The sequence below is a fragment of the Nothobranchius furzeri genome, chromosome 12 (assembly GCF_043380555.1).
Source record: "Nothobranchius furzeri strain GRZ-AD chromosome 12, NfurGRZ-RIMD1, whole genome shotgun sequence".
NCBI classification, from domain to species: domain Eukaryota; kingdom Metazoa; phylum Chordata; class Actinopteri; order Cyprinodontiformes; family Nothobranchiidae; genus Nothobranchius; species Nothobranchius furzeri.
This window is the reverse complement of record NC_091752.1, coordinates 4,062,951-4,079,265: the sequence shown is the minus strand read 5'-3', so window position 1 is coordinate 4,079,265 and position 16,315 is coordinate 4,062,951. Positions and strand designations below refer to the sequence as shown.

The window sequence follows — 16,315 nt, the reverse complement described above, 5'->3', positions numbered from 1 at the left end:
TGTGAGCAGTCGGGTCGCATGCGAGAACTGGGTCGTGCAGTGTGAGCGCATGACTCGTGAGATCTGCCCTGCGAGGAAGTCGTACAGTTTGAGCTGAAGCTGAGTGCTACGAGTGAAAAAGTCACACAGTGTCCGCCCGGCTTTAGTTCATCGTTTTCGCCTGTGCCCATTTCCCACACACCTGCCCCTCGTCTCCTATCACCCAGCGTCTGTAGACATACCCTGCCTGTGTCTCTCTGTGTTGTCGGTCCATTGATGTTGTCAGCGTTGTTTTGGTCCCCCTCTGGTTTCTCAGGTTTTTGGATTTTGCTCACCCTCCTTAATAAAAGGAAGTTTTTTCTTACAGCCTCTCCTGCCTCGAGTCGTTCTGGGTTTCTGCATTTTGGGTCCGACCTCCTCCTACCGTATCGTGACAGAATTCACTTTTTTATGTGATTGGTGCAATGCTATAAAGAAGAGCGGAGAGCATCAGGAAGACCCTTAGAAAGGAAACAAGTCATCTGGGTGTCACTAATGTGACACAGGCTGAGACCGTCATCCTGCCGCTCCACTTTTAATTAGACGCCTCTTCAGTTGGAAACTTCTGTCGGCCCTAGGGGCGGGGCCAAATGAATCTGTGGGAAGAGCGGGATGCTGAACCTGAGGTTTGTTTGACTTGGATTAAAAATGGCCTCTCTCGCTCCCTCTCTCATCAGAACCAAAACACTCGTAAGGAACCAGAGAATCCAAATCTAAACTTTTGTCTATTTTGACACTTTGATCCAGATTAGGAGATGTTTCATCAACATAGATTATATAATCTGCCCGTTCTCAGCAGAAGCCAAGTTTAACTTTGATTAATTCCGTTTTTACTTAGTTTTTTAACATTTATAAGAAAGTCGGAAAAACCTTTGGGACTATTGCACAGAAGATGGACAGTTCCTGTTTCCTACAGAGCCTCGGAGCTCAGCATCGTGTTATTATACTGAACCCTGGTGGTGGAAAATCACCGCCCAGCTGAACATTTACCACCTCTCCTCAACACTGTAGTTGTCCTCTTTAGCTGCTGTCACGGCTGCCAGCCTGAAGAGGGGAAAAGCAGCCAGGATCACCCAGCTCTGGTGATTGACTGGACACCGCCCCTCCTCCTCCTCTCTTCCAGGCTGCTGAGGAGCACAGCTGAGCTGAATCCTCCTGATGAGCCACACCTAGGATAAAAAGGCTGAGCCTTCAGCAGTCTGGGAGACAGCAGTGCAGGGGTTCTGCTGTCCTCCATGATTTGTTTTATTTTAACCCCTTTGTTCGTTCGAGCCTTCGTTTTGATGATTTAACTTTTATAGTTAAACTCTTGAGCGATCCTGTGGGATCTTGTGTTCGTTGGTTTTTAAGGTTAACTTCGTTTGTTGCAATTTTATTGACTTAAGTTTTTAAAACACCTTCTGTTCCGGTAAAACTTTAATCATAAGTTTTAACCAGGTGTTTTATGTCAATGAATTGTTTTAGAACTTTTATCAACTTTGTGGATTTAGAAACACCTTCTGTTTTGGTGAAACTTTTAATAAGTTTTAACCAGGTGTTTTTAATGTTGTAACTGCTGTTTTAATGTTAACCTTTTTGAGAGTGTTTTTAGTTTAGCATTATCTTAATAATGCTCGCCATCTGTTTGCTTGTGTTTTTAATACCTTTTTGTACAAATAAACCCATTTTAAACTCCGCCGCCAGTTTTTATGTTATCCCCATCCTTCACATTTTACCAACTCATGTCGGAGACGTAACAGCTGCCAAAAGCACCTTGGCGGGATCACTTATTTTAGACACGACAGCAATTACCGGAAAGAAAATGAACACATGAAAAGAATCCTAAATAAGGCAAAAGTAAGCCTACCATGAAACCAAAAGAACAACAAATGTCCCTTTAATCTCTGCAGTTTTATGTAACACAAGTTTTTATTCCCTTCAACAACAATAACATTCTAGATAAATTATTTCATAACACGTAATTTACCGTTTTTAAAAGCATAACTTTGAACGACTAAATCAGGAACGACCAGGGACATACCGTAAATCCTCTAATACAGGCCCGGGCCTGTATTTGACTCAAGCTCATCAAGCTCCAGGCCTTTATTGGAAGGAGGGCCAGTATTAGAGGCAGGCCTCTATTTCTATTTGAGCAAAATGAACTAATGGTCCACTGGAGTCTTTGACAATTAAAATTGCGCCCACATTTTCAAAGTTAAACACATTTCTTTTAACAACGGTAGTTTCTGCCTCAGCCCTCTCCCCCCTCCCCCTGCTTCAGCCCTCTCCCCCCTCCCCCTGCGCAGCAGCCGCAAACTCACTGATGCGCCTGCAGCCTCTCGGAGTTCCTGCTGCTCTAAACATTAAAATAATTATTTCATTTTCTGTTCCTCACTTCTGATTACCTTCAACGGTGCCTGTTTGTTGCAACCACCAGGTACAAAAACTAACTTGTTTTTATTTGACTATTTTTCTGTCCTGTCTGTTTATTATCTTCCTGCATCTCCTCTCAATCCTAAAGAAAAACTGCTACCTGGGTTCATATATATTCACCTCATGAGTTACCTTTGAACTGCAGTTCTAAAAGATCTACCGACCGCAAAAACAGCGGAGCGCTCGCTGTTTGGCGGCCGTATCAGTGATCGGTGCGTCGGAGGACAAGGTGATGCCCGCAGCGCCCCACTCCACAGCATGCAGCGAAACGCATCAGGCGCAAATAAAAGACAGAAAACATTAAAAGAAATGAACTGACATGAACGATCGCGTGTTAAATTAGTTTTTGAGGTGGCGACACCTGATTGTTACTGTGGCCGTGCTCAGGAGGCAGATCTACCGACCGCGAAAACAGCTGAGCGCTCCCTGCTTGCCGGTGTTGTGCCATAAATCGACTCACTGCCAAAAAATGATTAGCTTAGTTTTTTCCAGTTCGGAAGTTGTTTTAAGTGTTGCTATTTGTCTTAAACGTTCACAATGAGGATATATTAATCCTTTTTGCAATATTTGCTATTGAAAAATGGTTTGTGGTAAGAACTGGCTTTCTTTACAGCCTTGATACTAAAAAATAAATAAACTATGTAAAATGGCGCCCTGTATTGAATGTAAACGTTGTATAAATGTAAATAAACAATTCTCCAGCGATTTGATTTTTTTCCCCTTCCTTTCTTTAGTGGCTAATCATTTTTTGGCAGCGAGTCGATTTATGGCACAACACCGGCTGCTCTAGGAAACCCCCGAGCGTTCGAGCGTCAACGAAGTGACACGGAAATGCCGGGCTTTCCAGAAGTAAGTAAGATAACTTACTATGAGCTGATAGTTCGTTGGATTGATTGGTAGGTTGGAAACTCTGATCATGAATCTGAAGAAACGATGACTGAGTGGTGAGCTGGAAAGACGACTTCCGTTTGGTTTATAGCCGCGGTTTGTGACGTAGGTGCGACGTGGAGGGAATCCCCGCGAGGGGCATGCTGGGAGTCCCTACTTCGCGGATTTTCACCTATCGCGGCCAGGTCTGGAACGCATCTACCGCGATAAACGAGGGATTACTGTAGTTCATACACCCCCTACTGCTGCTCTCCAGAGTGTTCTGCAGTGTAATCAGCACGTTCTCTTGATAGTGTAATGACCTGGCTGGGGTTGTAAGCCAGGTGCATTCTGGGTATTGTGTTATATGTGTTTCCTATCGTTCTGCTAGTTCCTATGTGCTGATTTGCGTGTTGTGTGAGTGTTATGTAAGCCACAGGGAAGGTGATGTGTGTTCTGTGGAGCGGGTTGAATTAGCATGGTTAACTGACACCGTGACTCTGTGTGGTAGGAGCATGATAGAGGATCATGTCTGTAGCGTTACAAAGCGTTGAAAAAAAACCTACTGAAGGTCTGCGTGAACCCCTACTGCCTCCTGCTGGTTGATTTGGGAACTATAACTCTGCTGCTGGGACGCTCGTACTTGCGTGTTACCACATTCCATCCGGCCACAATAAGAGACCGGCCATTATTTACCTCCGCTGACTTTGACACCGGCCAAAATTGGAGACCCGGCCTTTAATTGAATACCGGCCTGTATTAGAGGATTTACGGTAATTGAGCTTCTTTGCCTTACAGGCACATATCTGGTCCAAGATAGTGTATTTACTCTTGTCTTTACATTGTTTTTATGTATTTCAGAGACTTTTTAGGACAGATGAATTTCTCCTTCATTCTCCTGCACCTCTTCGTGCGATCGGCACCTCTAAACTCACGTTTCCCGTCCATGATTAAAATGCTTGCTGCGTATCTCCGTACTCCTTCAGTCACGGGCGAATAAACGTTCATATTTCTGGACATTTCCACAAGGCCTTCTCCCATCTGTTCCGTGGCTGCTGCCAAATACGGTTTTATTTTTGAAAGGGACAATGGCGGTGCTTTTGATGACTTTAAAGGAAGCGGCGTCCTGACCAGCCTCAAGCTCGCCGTCTCCGTCGCTTTCCACGAATAGTTAAAAGGTTGGGCATGTCTCCGTCAGCCTCTGCGAGACCGCCGGAGCCCTTACGCCCACGCATAATGGTGTTGAGTGTCTTCATACCGACACAGACAGAAGTATAAATCAGGCTAAAACTGCAGCAAGACGTTTTTCCAGAATATCACAACGTGTTTGACATCTCATGAGCCCCACGTGATGTAGCTAACCGGTGATTCCAGCGAAAAAGTTGTGGACTTTACGGCAACATTGAACAGCTCAGTGAAATCCTGGTTTAAACCCCAGTAGGGTAGTTGGCAGCTGGTGTCCGCCTCCAGCACCGACTGGGTCTTTAGTGGGGACACCCAGGACAAACTCACAGGGACAGTTTAGGAATGCCAACCTAACTGGCATGCTTTTGGTCTGTGGAGGGAAACCAGATTAGATAAACTGCATGCAAATTTATTTTAAAAATCACTTTAACTGGTTGGGAAGTTGTCGAGCTGGTCTCAGGGGGACAGAGACCAGAGACCAACTGTTCCATTCTCCATCCTTTCATAACAGCTTAGTGGATTAACGGTCATCAGTTAAAGTGGTGCACCTGTCATTTGGTCCAATTCAAACTTGGTGCACCTCAGCTCTGTTCATGGTGAAGTCACTGCGGCCGTGGAGCTCTCAGCTAACGCATGACGAGCAGCGCGGTGAGTGAAGGCTAAACCAAAAGAACTACTTCCTAATGACAGACTAGTGTTCCGAAGAAGAGATGAGAAAGGCAGAAACTTCATGATTTCTGCTCACCTCGAGCTGATGAGAGGCGTCATCCCCCAAAGACTCCCTGATGAAGTCCTCTAATGATTTAGGCTGGTTGCTTCGAGTGGGATTGGGATTGGGAACATCAGCATGTTGTCTAATCTGATCCTTTTGAAGTCGGCGCTCCTTCCTTAAGTCTTTAGCCTTCCTACATGGTGGCCGGTTTGGATCCGCTCCCTTCCCTGGAACCCAAACATGGAAACAGAAGAGGGGAAAAAAACGTTTATGGACTTTTTTCTTCTGGAAGATCAAAGTCTCACATTTATTTAAATAAATAAAAGCAATGCTCTTATTTGGGTTTCTTAGATTTATTCCAATTTAAACTCGAGCTTTTTCAGGCAGTTTCAAGGTGAGTTCAAGATTTTCCAGCACCTTAATTGTGACGGGCATCCATGAAGGCACAAATATGCTCAGAACTTATACTTCACCTCCATCAAAGAAGTAAAAATTATCTTTTCAAAACAGACTTCAGCTAACATTTATCCTAAAAGCATCTTGTCAAGTCTATTCAAGGCTTTCGAGCACCCTTAGAAGCCCAGTCACTTTAGCTGAAGTTGTCAGTATCCTGCCTAAAATGGTACAGTCCAACACTTGTGCCTAAAATGGTACAGTCCAACACTTGTGCCTAAAATGGTACAGTCCAACACCTGTGATTCCTTTGACGATAACTGTTTGTGTTTATAAAAGTGAACTGAGCTTTGTCCAACATTAACTTCCAATTTAGAGTTCAAAAACACTTATCCGAAGCCGCTGGACTGCGTTGATGATTCTGTCCTCTTTTTTTCTGGACTTGTCCACTTTTCTCGCTATGCTCTGACTTTTTACTCAGTGAACCAATACTTGGACTGATGCGATTGGCTGATCCAGACGTGAGCACATACTGTGCTCTGTTAGCCAGATCCACCAGGGGTTGTGGTTTCTGCAGGTTGTAGCACTCCTTCGTAGGAAAAAGGGCTGACATTTACAAAGAAATTCATCATTACTGTTGTGACTGATACTTGGTCCAATAAATCGCACCATTAATAAATAAATGTATATATACTCAAATTCATTCTTTCACATGGGAGAAATTAGATTTTGGGAATTCCCTCAAAGTGAGACGCTATTTTAAAAGAACTTTATTGAACATGTCAAAAAAAAAAACATACAAACAAATGGTGTGTACAGAAGAATACTTATTCAAGGATATTAATTATAAAAATGCATGCAAAAGTTCACATATGAATTATTTTGAGAGCTTTGTTGGCAGAGTAATATTAATTTTACCGCTTAGCTGGGTAAAAATTGGTGTGCTGTGTATTTTGTCTAGGTTGCGTTGGCGTAGTGTGATGTCATCAGCAGGTGCAGGTCCCCGAGCAGACCAAAATACGGTACCCTTAGTAAGGCACTTAACCCTGTTCTCCAGCTTGAATCTTTGATTCAGAACATGAATCTTTAGTTATGATCATTAAGTCTGACTCTACTCATCTTTATCTACATGACGTAGAGTGCATGAATGTGACCCAGCTAGCTAGCGTACATCTATAATGAAGAAATGGAAACAACAAACAGAACATTTTTGTTTTCTGTGAATAAAAAGATGCAAACAAAAATGTATACATCTATCTGAGATTGTTTGGTTTCATTCAGAAAAACTCACCATCCAAATCTCTGTTTCTCCCTGCGACTCCCCCTTCCCGTCCTCACCCCTCATTCTCCTCCTCCTCCCCACCACAACTTCTTGAGCTCCAGCCAAGCCCTGCAGGTCTCCTGGCATCCTATGTCAACAGTTTACACCCCCACATCCTGTTTGGAGCAATAAGGAAGTGATGGCTGTTTCCTGCTTGCACTAGTGCCAGCTGCCACCATCAGCTCGCTGACCAACTTTCTCCTCTCGACTGCGTGACCAACAAAAGGAGGTCTGAACCGGGATTCTCTCTCAAATGTCTTTGAATTTCATCTACGTGCTCTCCAACAGAAACCGTAGACTTTCCCTTTTAGTGTCACACACTCAGGACAGTGTGTACCACTAGTGAGGATCAAGTCTGACAGATGACTTCCTACTGAAAACAGATGATCGCACTCCAGTTCCAGAAAGTTCAGGACATGTTGAAGAACATTTTAGTGTAAACCATCTAAAAACGACTGCTGACTTTCATGTAAACACGTAAAAAGTCCCAATTTGCTTTCTGTGGGAGCAGGAAGCTGCCGTGTGTGAGCATTCATAAAATCCTGATCTATATATGGGCCATTTCTGTAAAAATACTGTAATTAAACCAGATTCCACTTCCGTTTTTGCATCGACTTGTTCTGCGGAGACTGCACAGGAGGTGTGGGGAGTCGAGTTTTCTCGAGCTGGAGCCTCCCCACAGTTATAAAGCCTTCAGTCATAAAAACAGAGGGAATATATGGCCAGGTGTTTTCAGTTGAAGGTAAATTGAGGGGCGGGGGTGATAGTAAATCCTCCGGCTTCCGCTTTTGCTGAAAAGGCTCGTCACTCTGACGCCGTAACAGAGCTGTGGAGCTGACGCCGGCTCAGTAGAACCACACTGGGTCGACTCCCGCCAGCACCAAGCTCTCGCTCTCCTGAGATTTTAATTAATGGGTGTTAATTTTTTGAGATGTTGGGAAACAAAGTCACTTGTGAGAATCTCCGTTCTATGTGACTAATGGGTTATTATCTCTTTATGTGTGCGTTATTAATCCATTATAACAACCTGGCAGTGACGACATCCTGTGCAGGACAGTGAAGACAACAAACCGAAAGACAAGACCAAAACAGACAGTCCTAAAAACAAAAAAATAGCAAAGCAACAATGAACTAATCCTTCGGGCTGCTGCATGGAGGAGTTTAATATGGGTGGACAGCGACATCTACTGGCAAAAAGTAGAGTTTACGTAATAAATAAACTAAATATGACATTTTATATTTAAAAGCATCAGTCTGGTGCATTTTGAGAATAAAAAAGTTGAGTTACAGGCTGGTGAGAATGTGTGATAAAGCATCTTAACATGTTCATGTATTACAATATTATATTTGTTTGATTACATATCCTGTCCCGTCTTTCATCCATTTTGAACACAGACTACAGCAAAATCCTCTGATTCATCCATGCTGCCCAGTACCAGAACTTTACTGATGTCACTAGTTACCAAGGAACCAATCAGCTGTTATGTATTTGTTGGTGGTGTTTATAGAAACTAAGTATAGCTGCAGGGCTTTAGGCGCTAGTTTTATACATAAGACCAAAACACATCCAGGCTTGTTAATAATAGTGTGTAGCATTTACACCAATCAGTATATTCTGTAATGTTCACAGACATCCAAAACTTAGAAATGAAATAAAATCAACATTAAAATTAAAAATGATTAACATTGTTTCTTCATTAAAAGATCAGTGGTCTGTGAACACTTTTTATGTTTAATATTGTCCATCTTTAGCAGACATCTGCTTATTTCTAACAGAGCTGAGCTGTGGGGGAAGTTATTCAGGCTTATTTAATCGTATTTTCCATCACCTGTGGGTGTGCCAGAGGTGTGGAATCGAGACACGCGACATGGACTCGAATCATTATTTTAAGGACTTCTGACTCTACTTGATAAAGTCTATATTTACGACTTGACTCGGACTTGAACGCCAGTGACTTGCGACTTGCATCTGTTGACTTGATGATGACTTGAGCATATTTGATATTTTAGCACAAAAGGGGCACGACATGGACAAAAATCATAAATCCTTCGTTCTGGGTGTGATGTTCTGCTAAACGCAGCAGCACTTTGTTTATAATCAGTTTCTGTTGCACTTCCTGCTTGTTTGAGCAAATAAATGAAGCTTTACTTCTGGGATTTATTTATTATCATCGTCATTAAATTGAAGTTGGACAGATGACTTGATCATGACTAGAAAACTCTAAGTTAAAGAATAGGACTTGACTTGGACTTTCACAACATTGGACTTGGTTGACTCGAGACTTGACTGGAAAGACTTGTGACTTGCAAAGCAGTAACTTGGTCACACCTCTGGGGTTTAGTGCATTCACTTAAAGGGACTTTACGGAGTTTTGAATTTTTATGCTCGCGACTGCCCCCTCAGGCCAAAAGCGTAACGGCAGCTTCAATAGTAGGCTCGTGCACGAGGCACGCATGATGTACGTGCACACTCCTTAACGAAAATAACAGCTGAGACAGTCCCGTGTGTGTGTGTGTGTGTGTGTGTGTGTGTGTGTGTGTGTGTGTGTGTGTGTGTGTGTGTGTGTGGTGTGTGTGTGGTTGGTGTGTGTGTGGTGTGTGTGTGTGTGTGTGTGTGCGTGGCCCGGAGGACAGAGGACAGGAGAACGAGCAGCTAATTAATTAAATAATTTGGTTCTGTAGCTTTCTCTTCAGCACAGCCGACAAAGGTTTATGATGGGTCAGTCCTCCTGCATGCTCAGATCATTCCCTTCCCTTGCTTAAAAAATTGTTCCAAAATGAAAGTTGATTTAGTCTGATTTATCTGTGAATTCAATGCCGTTCGGCGAGTCTCAAATAAAAATTTGGGCATCTTACTGTAAAAAATATACCATTAATGTAAAAAAGAAACTCTAAATGAACTATGTTCACATCCTGAATCAAACCCAAGTCTTCTGCACGGGAGTCAGACATCTTACAAGGTGAGCTACACTCTAGTAACATTTACAGTATCTGTAACTTTTATATCCTTGATGACAGCTGAAACAACGTCGAACCAAAGAACGGTTCGGAGTGAAAATGGCTATTTTGTTGCTAATTTGCAGGAAATATCTAGAAGAACGTTCTACAGAAAGTAGCTAAGGGTCCTCAGAAATGTAGCTAGCTTTGTCACTAGGCGTTAGGAACAGCGACAAAGTGGCACTGCCTCTCTCTCTGCTGCTAAAGCTACTGATAGCAAATGCTACGGGCGATGCCTGAGCGTGAACGCGCATGAAGCAGCCTGCTCGACCCGAGCATCTCTCTTTTTCTGTGATTTTACAGAAAAACAGGCAATCACAGTAAAAATGCCAGGGCTCTTTCTACAGGACCAGGGCATTGCAGGAGAATGTATGAAGAAGACATTTATTATTTCTATACATGTTTTGACTGTCAAACTTCCTTATAGTCCCTTTAACATTAATTATAAAATTATAAATAACAGGTCACTACAGTCTGGGAATAGAAAGTGTTTCTAGGAACAGAAGCCTGTTGGGTTAGGGTTGGCAGCAGGTCACCTGTTCCTGACAGGAGAAATCCTCTCATCAGCAGCAGGTGATCAACGAGTAACACCGGCCCGAAAAAAACAAAAAACAGCGTTTCTCAGGTACATGCCAAGCTGCTTTGATTTAACGACAAGGTAATAATAATAAAAATATAATAATATTATATTTTAGACAGTGGTCTTAAATTCTAGGACCGCTTTAATATTAACAGTGACAAAACTGACTGTCGTCACTTGAAGGGGAACAGTACCTGGTTTAGGTAGATACACCGGATCTTTCCGTGAGCTCTCAGAGCTTGAAGCTGAAGAGTCTCCTAATTCCTCCTGAACTTCTACAACAGGAGGACACTTTGGTACTTCCTGATGAATATCTGTGATATCGGCACACGTCACGTCTGACTGGCAGGCTTTAGTTGGTTCCCGTGGACCAGCCTCACTCCACACAGAGTCCATTGGCTCCTCTGCAGACAGAAAGTCAATATTTCTTACAGAAACTCTGAGCAGCACACAGCCACGAGGCTGATAGGGTTGTGCCTAAATGTAACAAAATATTGCATTCTGGACTTAAGTTTGATCTTCTCACCGTCTTCTCGTCCAATTGGCAGTTCCCCTTGGGATATGAACTTGCTCATCTTCTTCAGTACTTTCTTGTGGGATTTGGAAGGCTGAAACTTCTGAGCATGACATCTTGACACAGGAAAAAGTTGGAAAACGGTTGAAACAAGGAGAAAGTTGCGACGGCAGCAGGGTTAGAGGAAACAGATGAGTAAAAACAACCACCTGATGGTGTACTGTGGACAGCAGGTCTTCTTCAGCGTGGGCTTGTAAACGTATTTACCACTTCTGTTGGAGAAAAAAGTTAGTTGTTAAATGCATTTTAATATTATTCATTTGCTGCATTCATGAGGCCCATAAGTTAGTGAGCAGGGGCCGAGTCAAACCAAGAGACAGGATCAGGCTACCAATTGGTAAATATGGAAAACAGGGATGTCAGGGTCGTTGTTGTTGTTGTTTACTCTAGATATTCACAGAAAAGCCTCAATAGAAAGGTGACCAATGCCACCAAAACAAACATTTTGATTGATTTGAGCACAAACATCACCTGAATGTGTTTGTAGACTCTGGGATGCTTTAAAGGTTTTTGTGAGTTGGGCTTGGAGGTCGAGGAAATTTGGTATTTACAGAGGTCCTTCACTCATATTTTATACATTTCCAGTGGTTTCTAGTAGGAATGAATGCCTTTAAGTCATACTCTGGGGAAAAAAGGTCAGATGCACCTAGGGTTGTCACGGTAACCGATGTAGTGGTAAACCCCAGCAAAAAAAGTTGACAATAATAATAATAACTGTCTTATTTTTTAAAAAATATATTATCTTGGTGGGTTTACCGTGGCTGCGGTGTAGGCGCAGTGACCCTTACCAGCCACCGTATCATCTGCTGAAGTTGCCGGCGGCATATACGCACTTTGTTGTTTACAACCAAAACTTTCTTCAAGCTAAAGCTGAAATAATGGCCAAAGGAGGAGACGGCAGCGCTCAGGACATTTATTATCCCTCAAAGAAGACAAAGTGGGAAGTACGGGCATCTTTTGGATATCTGAAGAATGCCGAGGGACAGCTGATAGAAGACGGCTATCCTGTTTGCAGCACGTGCAGAAAAAGTGTCTGTGAAAGGCAGCAACGCTTCAAATCTCATGACACATCTGCGTGACCATCACCCACAACTCTACAGTCAACGCAAGGCAGGCTAACGTTAGCGTTTTAGCTAAAATGCGTGATCCGAGGATTTGGGTTGAGGGAGAACGCAACGAGTCGCTACATAAAGCAGCCGCAGCGCCGCTACCTGCATATAAACCGTGTCCCGGACACCCCCATGTTGAAATGACGCTATGCATTACGGGGCTCCCAGGGGCCGATAAGAGTTGGTCTCTCTCCGAGAATAATTATGAATTTAACAACGATTACTGCCTGATGACATTTTCCCACATCTGCAAAGCTCACTGGAAGGACACAAACCGAGGACGATATTTTCCTGATATAGGGTTTATTACTCAAGTAAGGGTAAAAAAGTATCTGATTAGAAGGCTACTTGAGTACTGAGTATCATCTGATCTAATATTTTTTAAATGATGGCATCAAACAGACAAAACATGACAGTTATGGGCAAATATTGGTATTTTAAAGACTAAAGGGAAAAAATGTAAACAAATAAACAACATAATTACAAAATAACACAGTTTAGGCAAAAGTTAGACACAAACTGAGGACAATATTTTCCTGATATACAGGGTTTATTTAGTTGTCTGAAAATGTAACACGTTTAAAAAAATACCGCGATAATACCGAAAACCGTGGTAATTTTGGTCACAATAACCGTGAGGTTAAATTTTCACACTGTGACACCCAGTGGCGGCTGGCCAGTAGAGGGCGATAGGGCGCCGCCCTCCCAGTTTCCCCACTGTTTTTAATTTTTATTTTAAAAAAATAAATAAATAAAATTAACAATAATCACGTATTCTAAGTTAATTGTGTGTTTTGTAACAAAAATAAATCATATATTATATATATATATATATATATATATATATATATATATATATATATATATATATATATATATATATATATACATACATACATACATACATATATTGCTCTCTGCCGGTCTCTGCCGAGCGATGGAGGCTGTGTGCTGTTTTTCAATCGCCCAAACAAGACGGGACCAGTTGTCCAATTGCTGACAAGAAAATCAAAGGGTAGGAATGGGAATGTATCCAATCAGCGTCGACGTTGTTTCAGAACGTTTCAGAAGCATGATGGGCGATAGAGCTACCGCCAAGGCTTTCGTTGGTGTTCGGTAGAACTCGGAGAGTCTCGACTCCAGCACGTTTTTGGTCGTGACTCGTGACGCACATGGAGCAGACGCAGACATGGACGCCAGTGAGCCTAAACCCAGGATACCGGATCTCAGCAGCCACTGAATTCAGTTTGGTCTCTTCTCCAGTATCCGTTCGAGAGGAGGACTATGGTGGAAAAACTTAATGTTAAAGAGCTTGGACCAGATCAGCCCGACATAAAGATAAGCCAGCAGGACAAGAACGGTAAACTGTACACACGACGCTTCTCCCAAAATTGGTACACCAGGAAGCAGTGGCTAGCTGGATGCAATCACGCTAATGCGTTATTTTGCTTTCTGTGTTTGTTATTCAAAACGGCTGGGATCCACAGAAGGTGGATGTGGAACTTGTGTCTCATTGGGGACTCCATTCATTCTCTGACTGAGGAATGCAGCGCATCAGTGCAGCAGCCAACAAAGAAACGGAGGACGTTTGGACAGGGAGAACAGTAGCTGGGTGCAGAGGTAAGCTGTACATTACATTTCTGTAAACAAGACAATCAGAATCAGAAATCCTTGGTTGTCCCACAAACCGGGACATTTGTTTAATAACATGTACATTGTTTAATGTGCAATAACTGTAAAAACTAATTTCAACACACATACCTATTATACATATTTAATCATGTAAATGTGTATTTCAAGTAAATTTGTACATACATCAATCTGATTCCATTTTACTTGTTACACTTCTGCTGCAGCAAACAAATTTCCCAGCTTTTGGGACAATAAAACATTTCTGATTTGTCCCAAAAAGTGGGAAAAATGACATTTGTAAGAGGATACTGATGACATTATTTCCTATGAAAGTGTTTCCACTTTCCATAAGTCCTAACAGTGTAAATTTCTGGCATTTTGTCTAAGTGGTGTTAACTACCATTACTGTAACAGTGACCTGCTCATAATTTTTCGTGTTCACTCAAATGTTGAAATTAAACAAAATGTTTTTGTTACTTGCCTCTTGCATTGCCTATTTACCATTTATGGTCGTGTTATTTTATGTGCAATTTAATGCAGTATTTTTCAACCTTGGTCTGCAAGGCAGCGTGCCAATAGTCAGACACACCTGGATTAATCAGTTTGTCCAATGATGTAAGACAGGAAATAAAAGAGCTGTGCTTAATTCAGGAAATAGTGAAGTTGTGCACAAAGCTCAGAAAGCACAAGTTTGTTTAAAAAAAAAAAAATAGCACAGCCCCACCAAAAATATTTTTCACCAGCCGCCACTGGTGACAACCCTAGATTCACCTGGATCAGCACAGGGAATTCATCTGGAGGAGAAAGTAGCTTCAGGATTTCGAGTCTTGTTTCCCGACATTTGGACATCTCTCCTCTGATTGGCTAACACAACACAACTCCAAAACTGTTTACTCTGCAATGTTGATGTTTTACCTCCACCAATAACACAAGCCTGGAGGAGTTCTGTTCTGTGGTGAAGTTGCTAATGCTAACGGTTAGCTTCCGTTAGTAGAGACGTTCTCTGCTGTTTCCTGGACGTTAAACCAACAACAGCCTTCCCCGTCGTGAGTCACGATGAGTGAGTCCATGAATGTTAAGTGACAGTGTGACGCAGATCAGAAGCTAATGCAGGAGATAGGTGTAGGAGACTATTTTCATGTTCTGCCTGCATGTTAAACTTGGAGTGACTGATTACATTCTAATATATAAATAAAAAAAAAGGTTTCTCAGTGAAGGACCTCTAAAGGTTAGAACAGCACACCAAACTCGGTTCTGCTCTATTGGGGTAGGGTCATCCGTACAGACTTTATCTGGGTCAAATGTGCTGATGAACATGGCTTTAGTTTGAATGTTAATAAGAAAATCTGAATAAACTGAATAAATCAAAAGCCTGATACACAAATAAATAAAATACAAAAGAGACAAAGCAGAAATATGGCCAGAAACGGGGAAGCTGTGCTAAAGTGTTTATAAAAAAGATTCATTTATTTTTTTATTTAATCATATTTTGTAGAAAACTCACCTTCGCCATCCTCGATCAATTAGATCCTGGTAATCTTGTACGGTCATAGTATGAGACCACATACCTGTAAAAGAAATTTCTATATTCATGAAATATTTAAGACAAATGTCTTTTTTATCTTTATATGAAAATATAATTAAATATTTGTTGTTAAAAGTGGAAAACTGCGTTTTGGGAACAACAAGGAGGTGATGAAAGGATTCTGATATATTAGAAGAAGGCAGAAAGATGGTCTGAATGAGCTTGGCACTTTTTTTATTTTAAATTAGAGTTCAAGAAGCTACTAAAGGCTCGAGTGTTTGGGAAAAATGTTCATTGCTGCTTTAAATGGCAATATCCCTTCAGGACCATTTTCCCAGATTAAAGGCCCTAATGGAAACATACACATTTATTACTGTAGCTACAGCAGATGCTAAGCTCCTCCTCTTCTCTCCAGTCCTGAACTCCCATTTAACCTCGAGAAGACACACCAATGGGTGAGCCTCTACAACAAAAAGGACGAGTAGCAAACTGAATTACGGGCAAAAAGTGGAGCTCAAGTTTTCCTCATCAAGCTGACAAAGGCATTAAAAAAGACCCTTTTGTTTTCCACATGCTGGGATCACAATAACATTAAGAATTTCCAGCACCTTACAGCAGCGAGAAAGAGACAATATCATCCGGCCAGCCGCTAAAAGGGGCGTTTCTGTTTGAAGACGGGAACGCCCCCTTCTTATTCGCTCCTGAAATGTTACTTCACCTCCAATATTTCAAAATAAGATATTTTCTCCGCTCACCTATCTGTTCTCCATTTTTTTAATACAGTTATTGATCATCTGTGCTCACCGTGCCATTTTATTTTGTGTTGCTGGTTTGACGTGAGAGCGCGCTCCACACTCTCCGACCCCAAACCTGTGTTTAAGTCCCGCCTCCTGCTTTACTCAGTTTGTATGAATATTGAAGTTGAAATGGGAGATCGTTCTACTCTACTTTGGACAGACTCTCATAAGAAGTAGCTGCCAGTGGCTTTTC

The 16,315-nt window shown here is 42.0% G+C and overlaps 1 protein-coding gene across 4 annotated transcripts in view; it reads right to left on the bottom strand.

Moving 5' to 3' along the window:
- The window catches only part of LOC107375399 (arginyl-tRNA--protein transferase 1), a 91,604-nt gene that overhangs the window by 67,690 nt on the left and 7,599 nt on the right, over positions 1–16,315 (bottom strand). For all 4 annotated transcript variants that reach the window (XM_070542158.1, XM_015943891.3, XM_015943890.3 and 1 more), the window contains exons 2-6: positions 15,305–15,368; positions 11,209–11,271; positions 11,012–11,115; positions 10,680–10,889; positions 5,228–5,421 (exon numbers count right to left, since the gene is read on the bottom strand). In XM_070542158.1, coding sequence (XP_070398259.1) covers positions 5,228–5,421; positions 10,680–10,889; positions 11,012–11,115; positions 11,209–11,271; positions 15,305–15,368 — 635 coding nt within the window. The remainder of the gene's footprint in view (positions 1–5,227; positions 5,422–10,679; positions 10,890–11,011; positions 11,116–11,208; positions 11,272–15,304; positions 15,369–16,315) is intronic.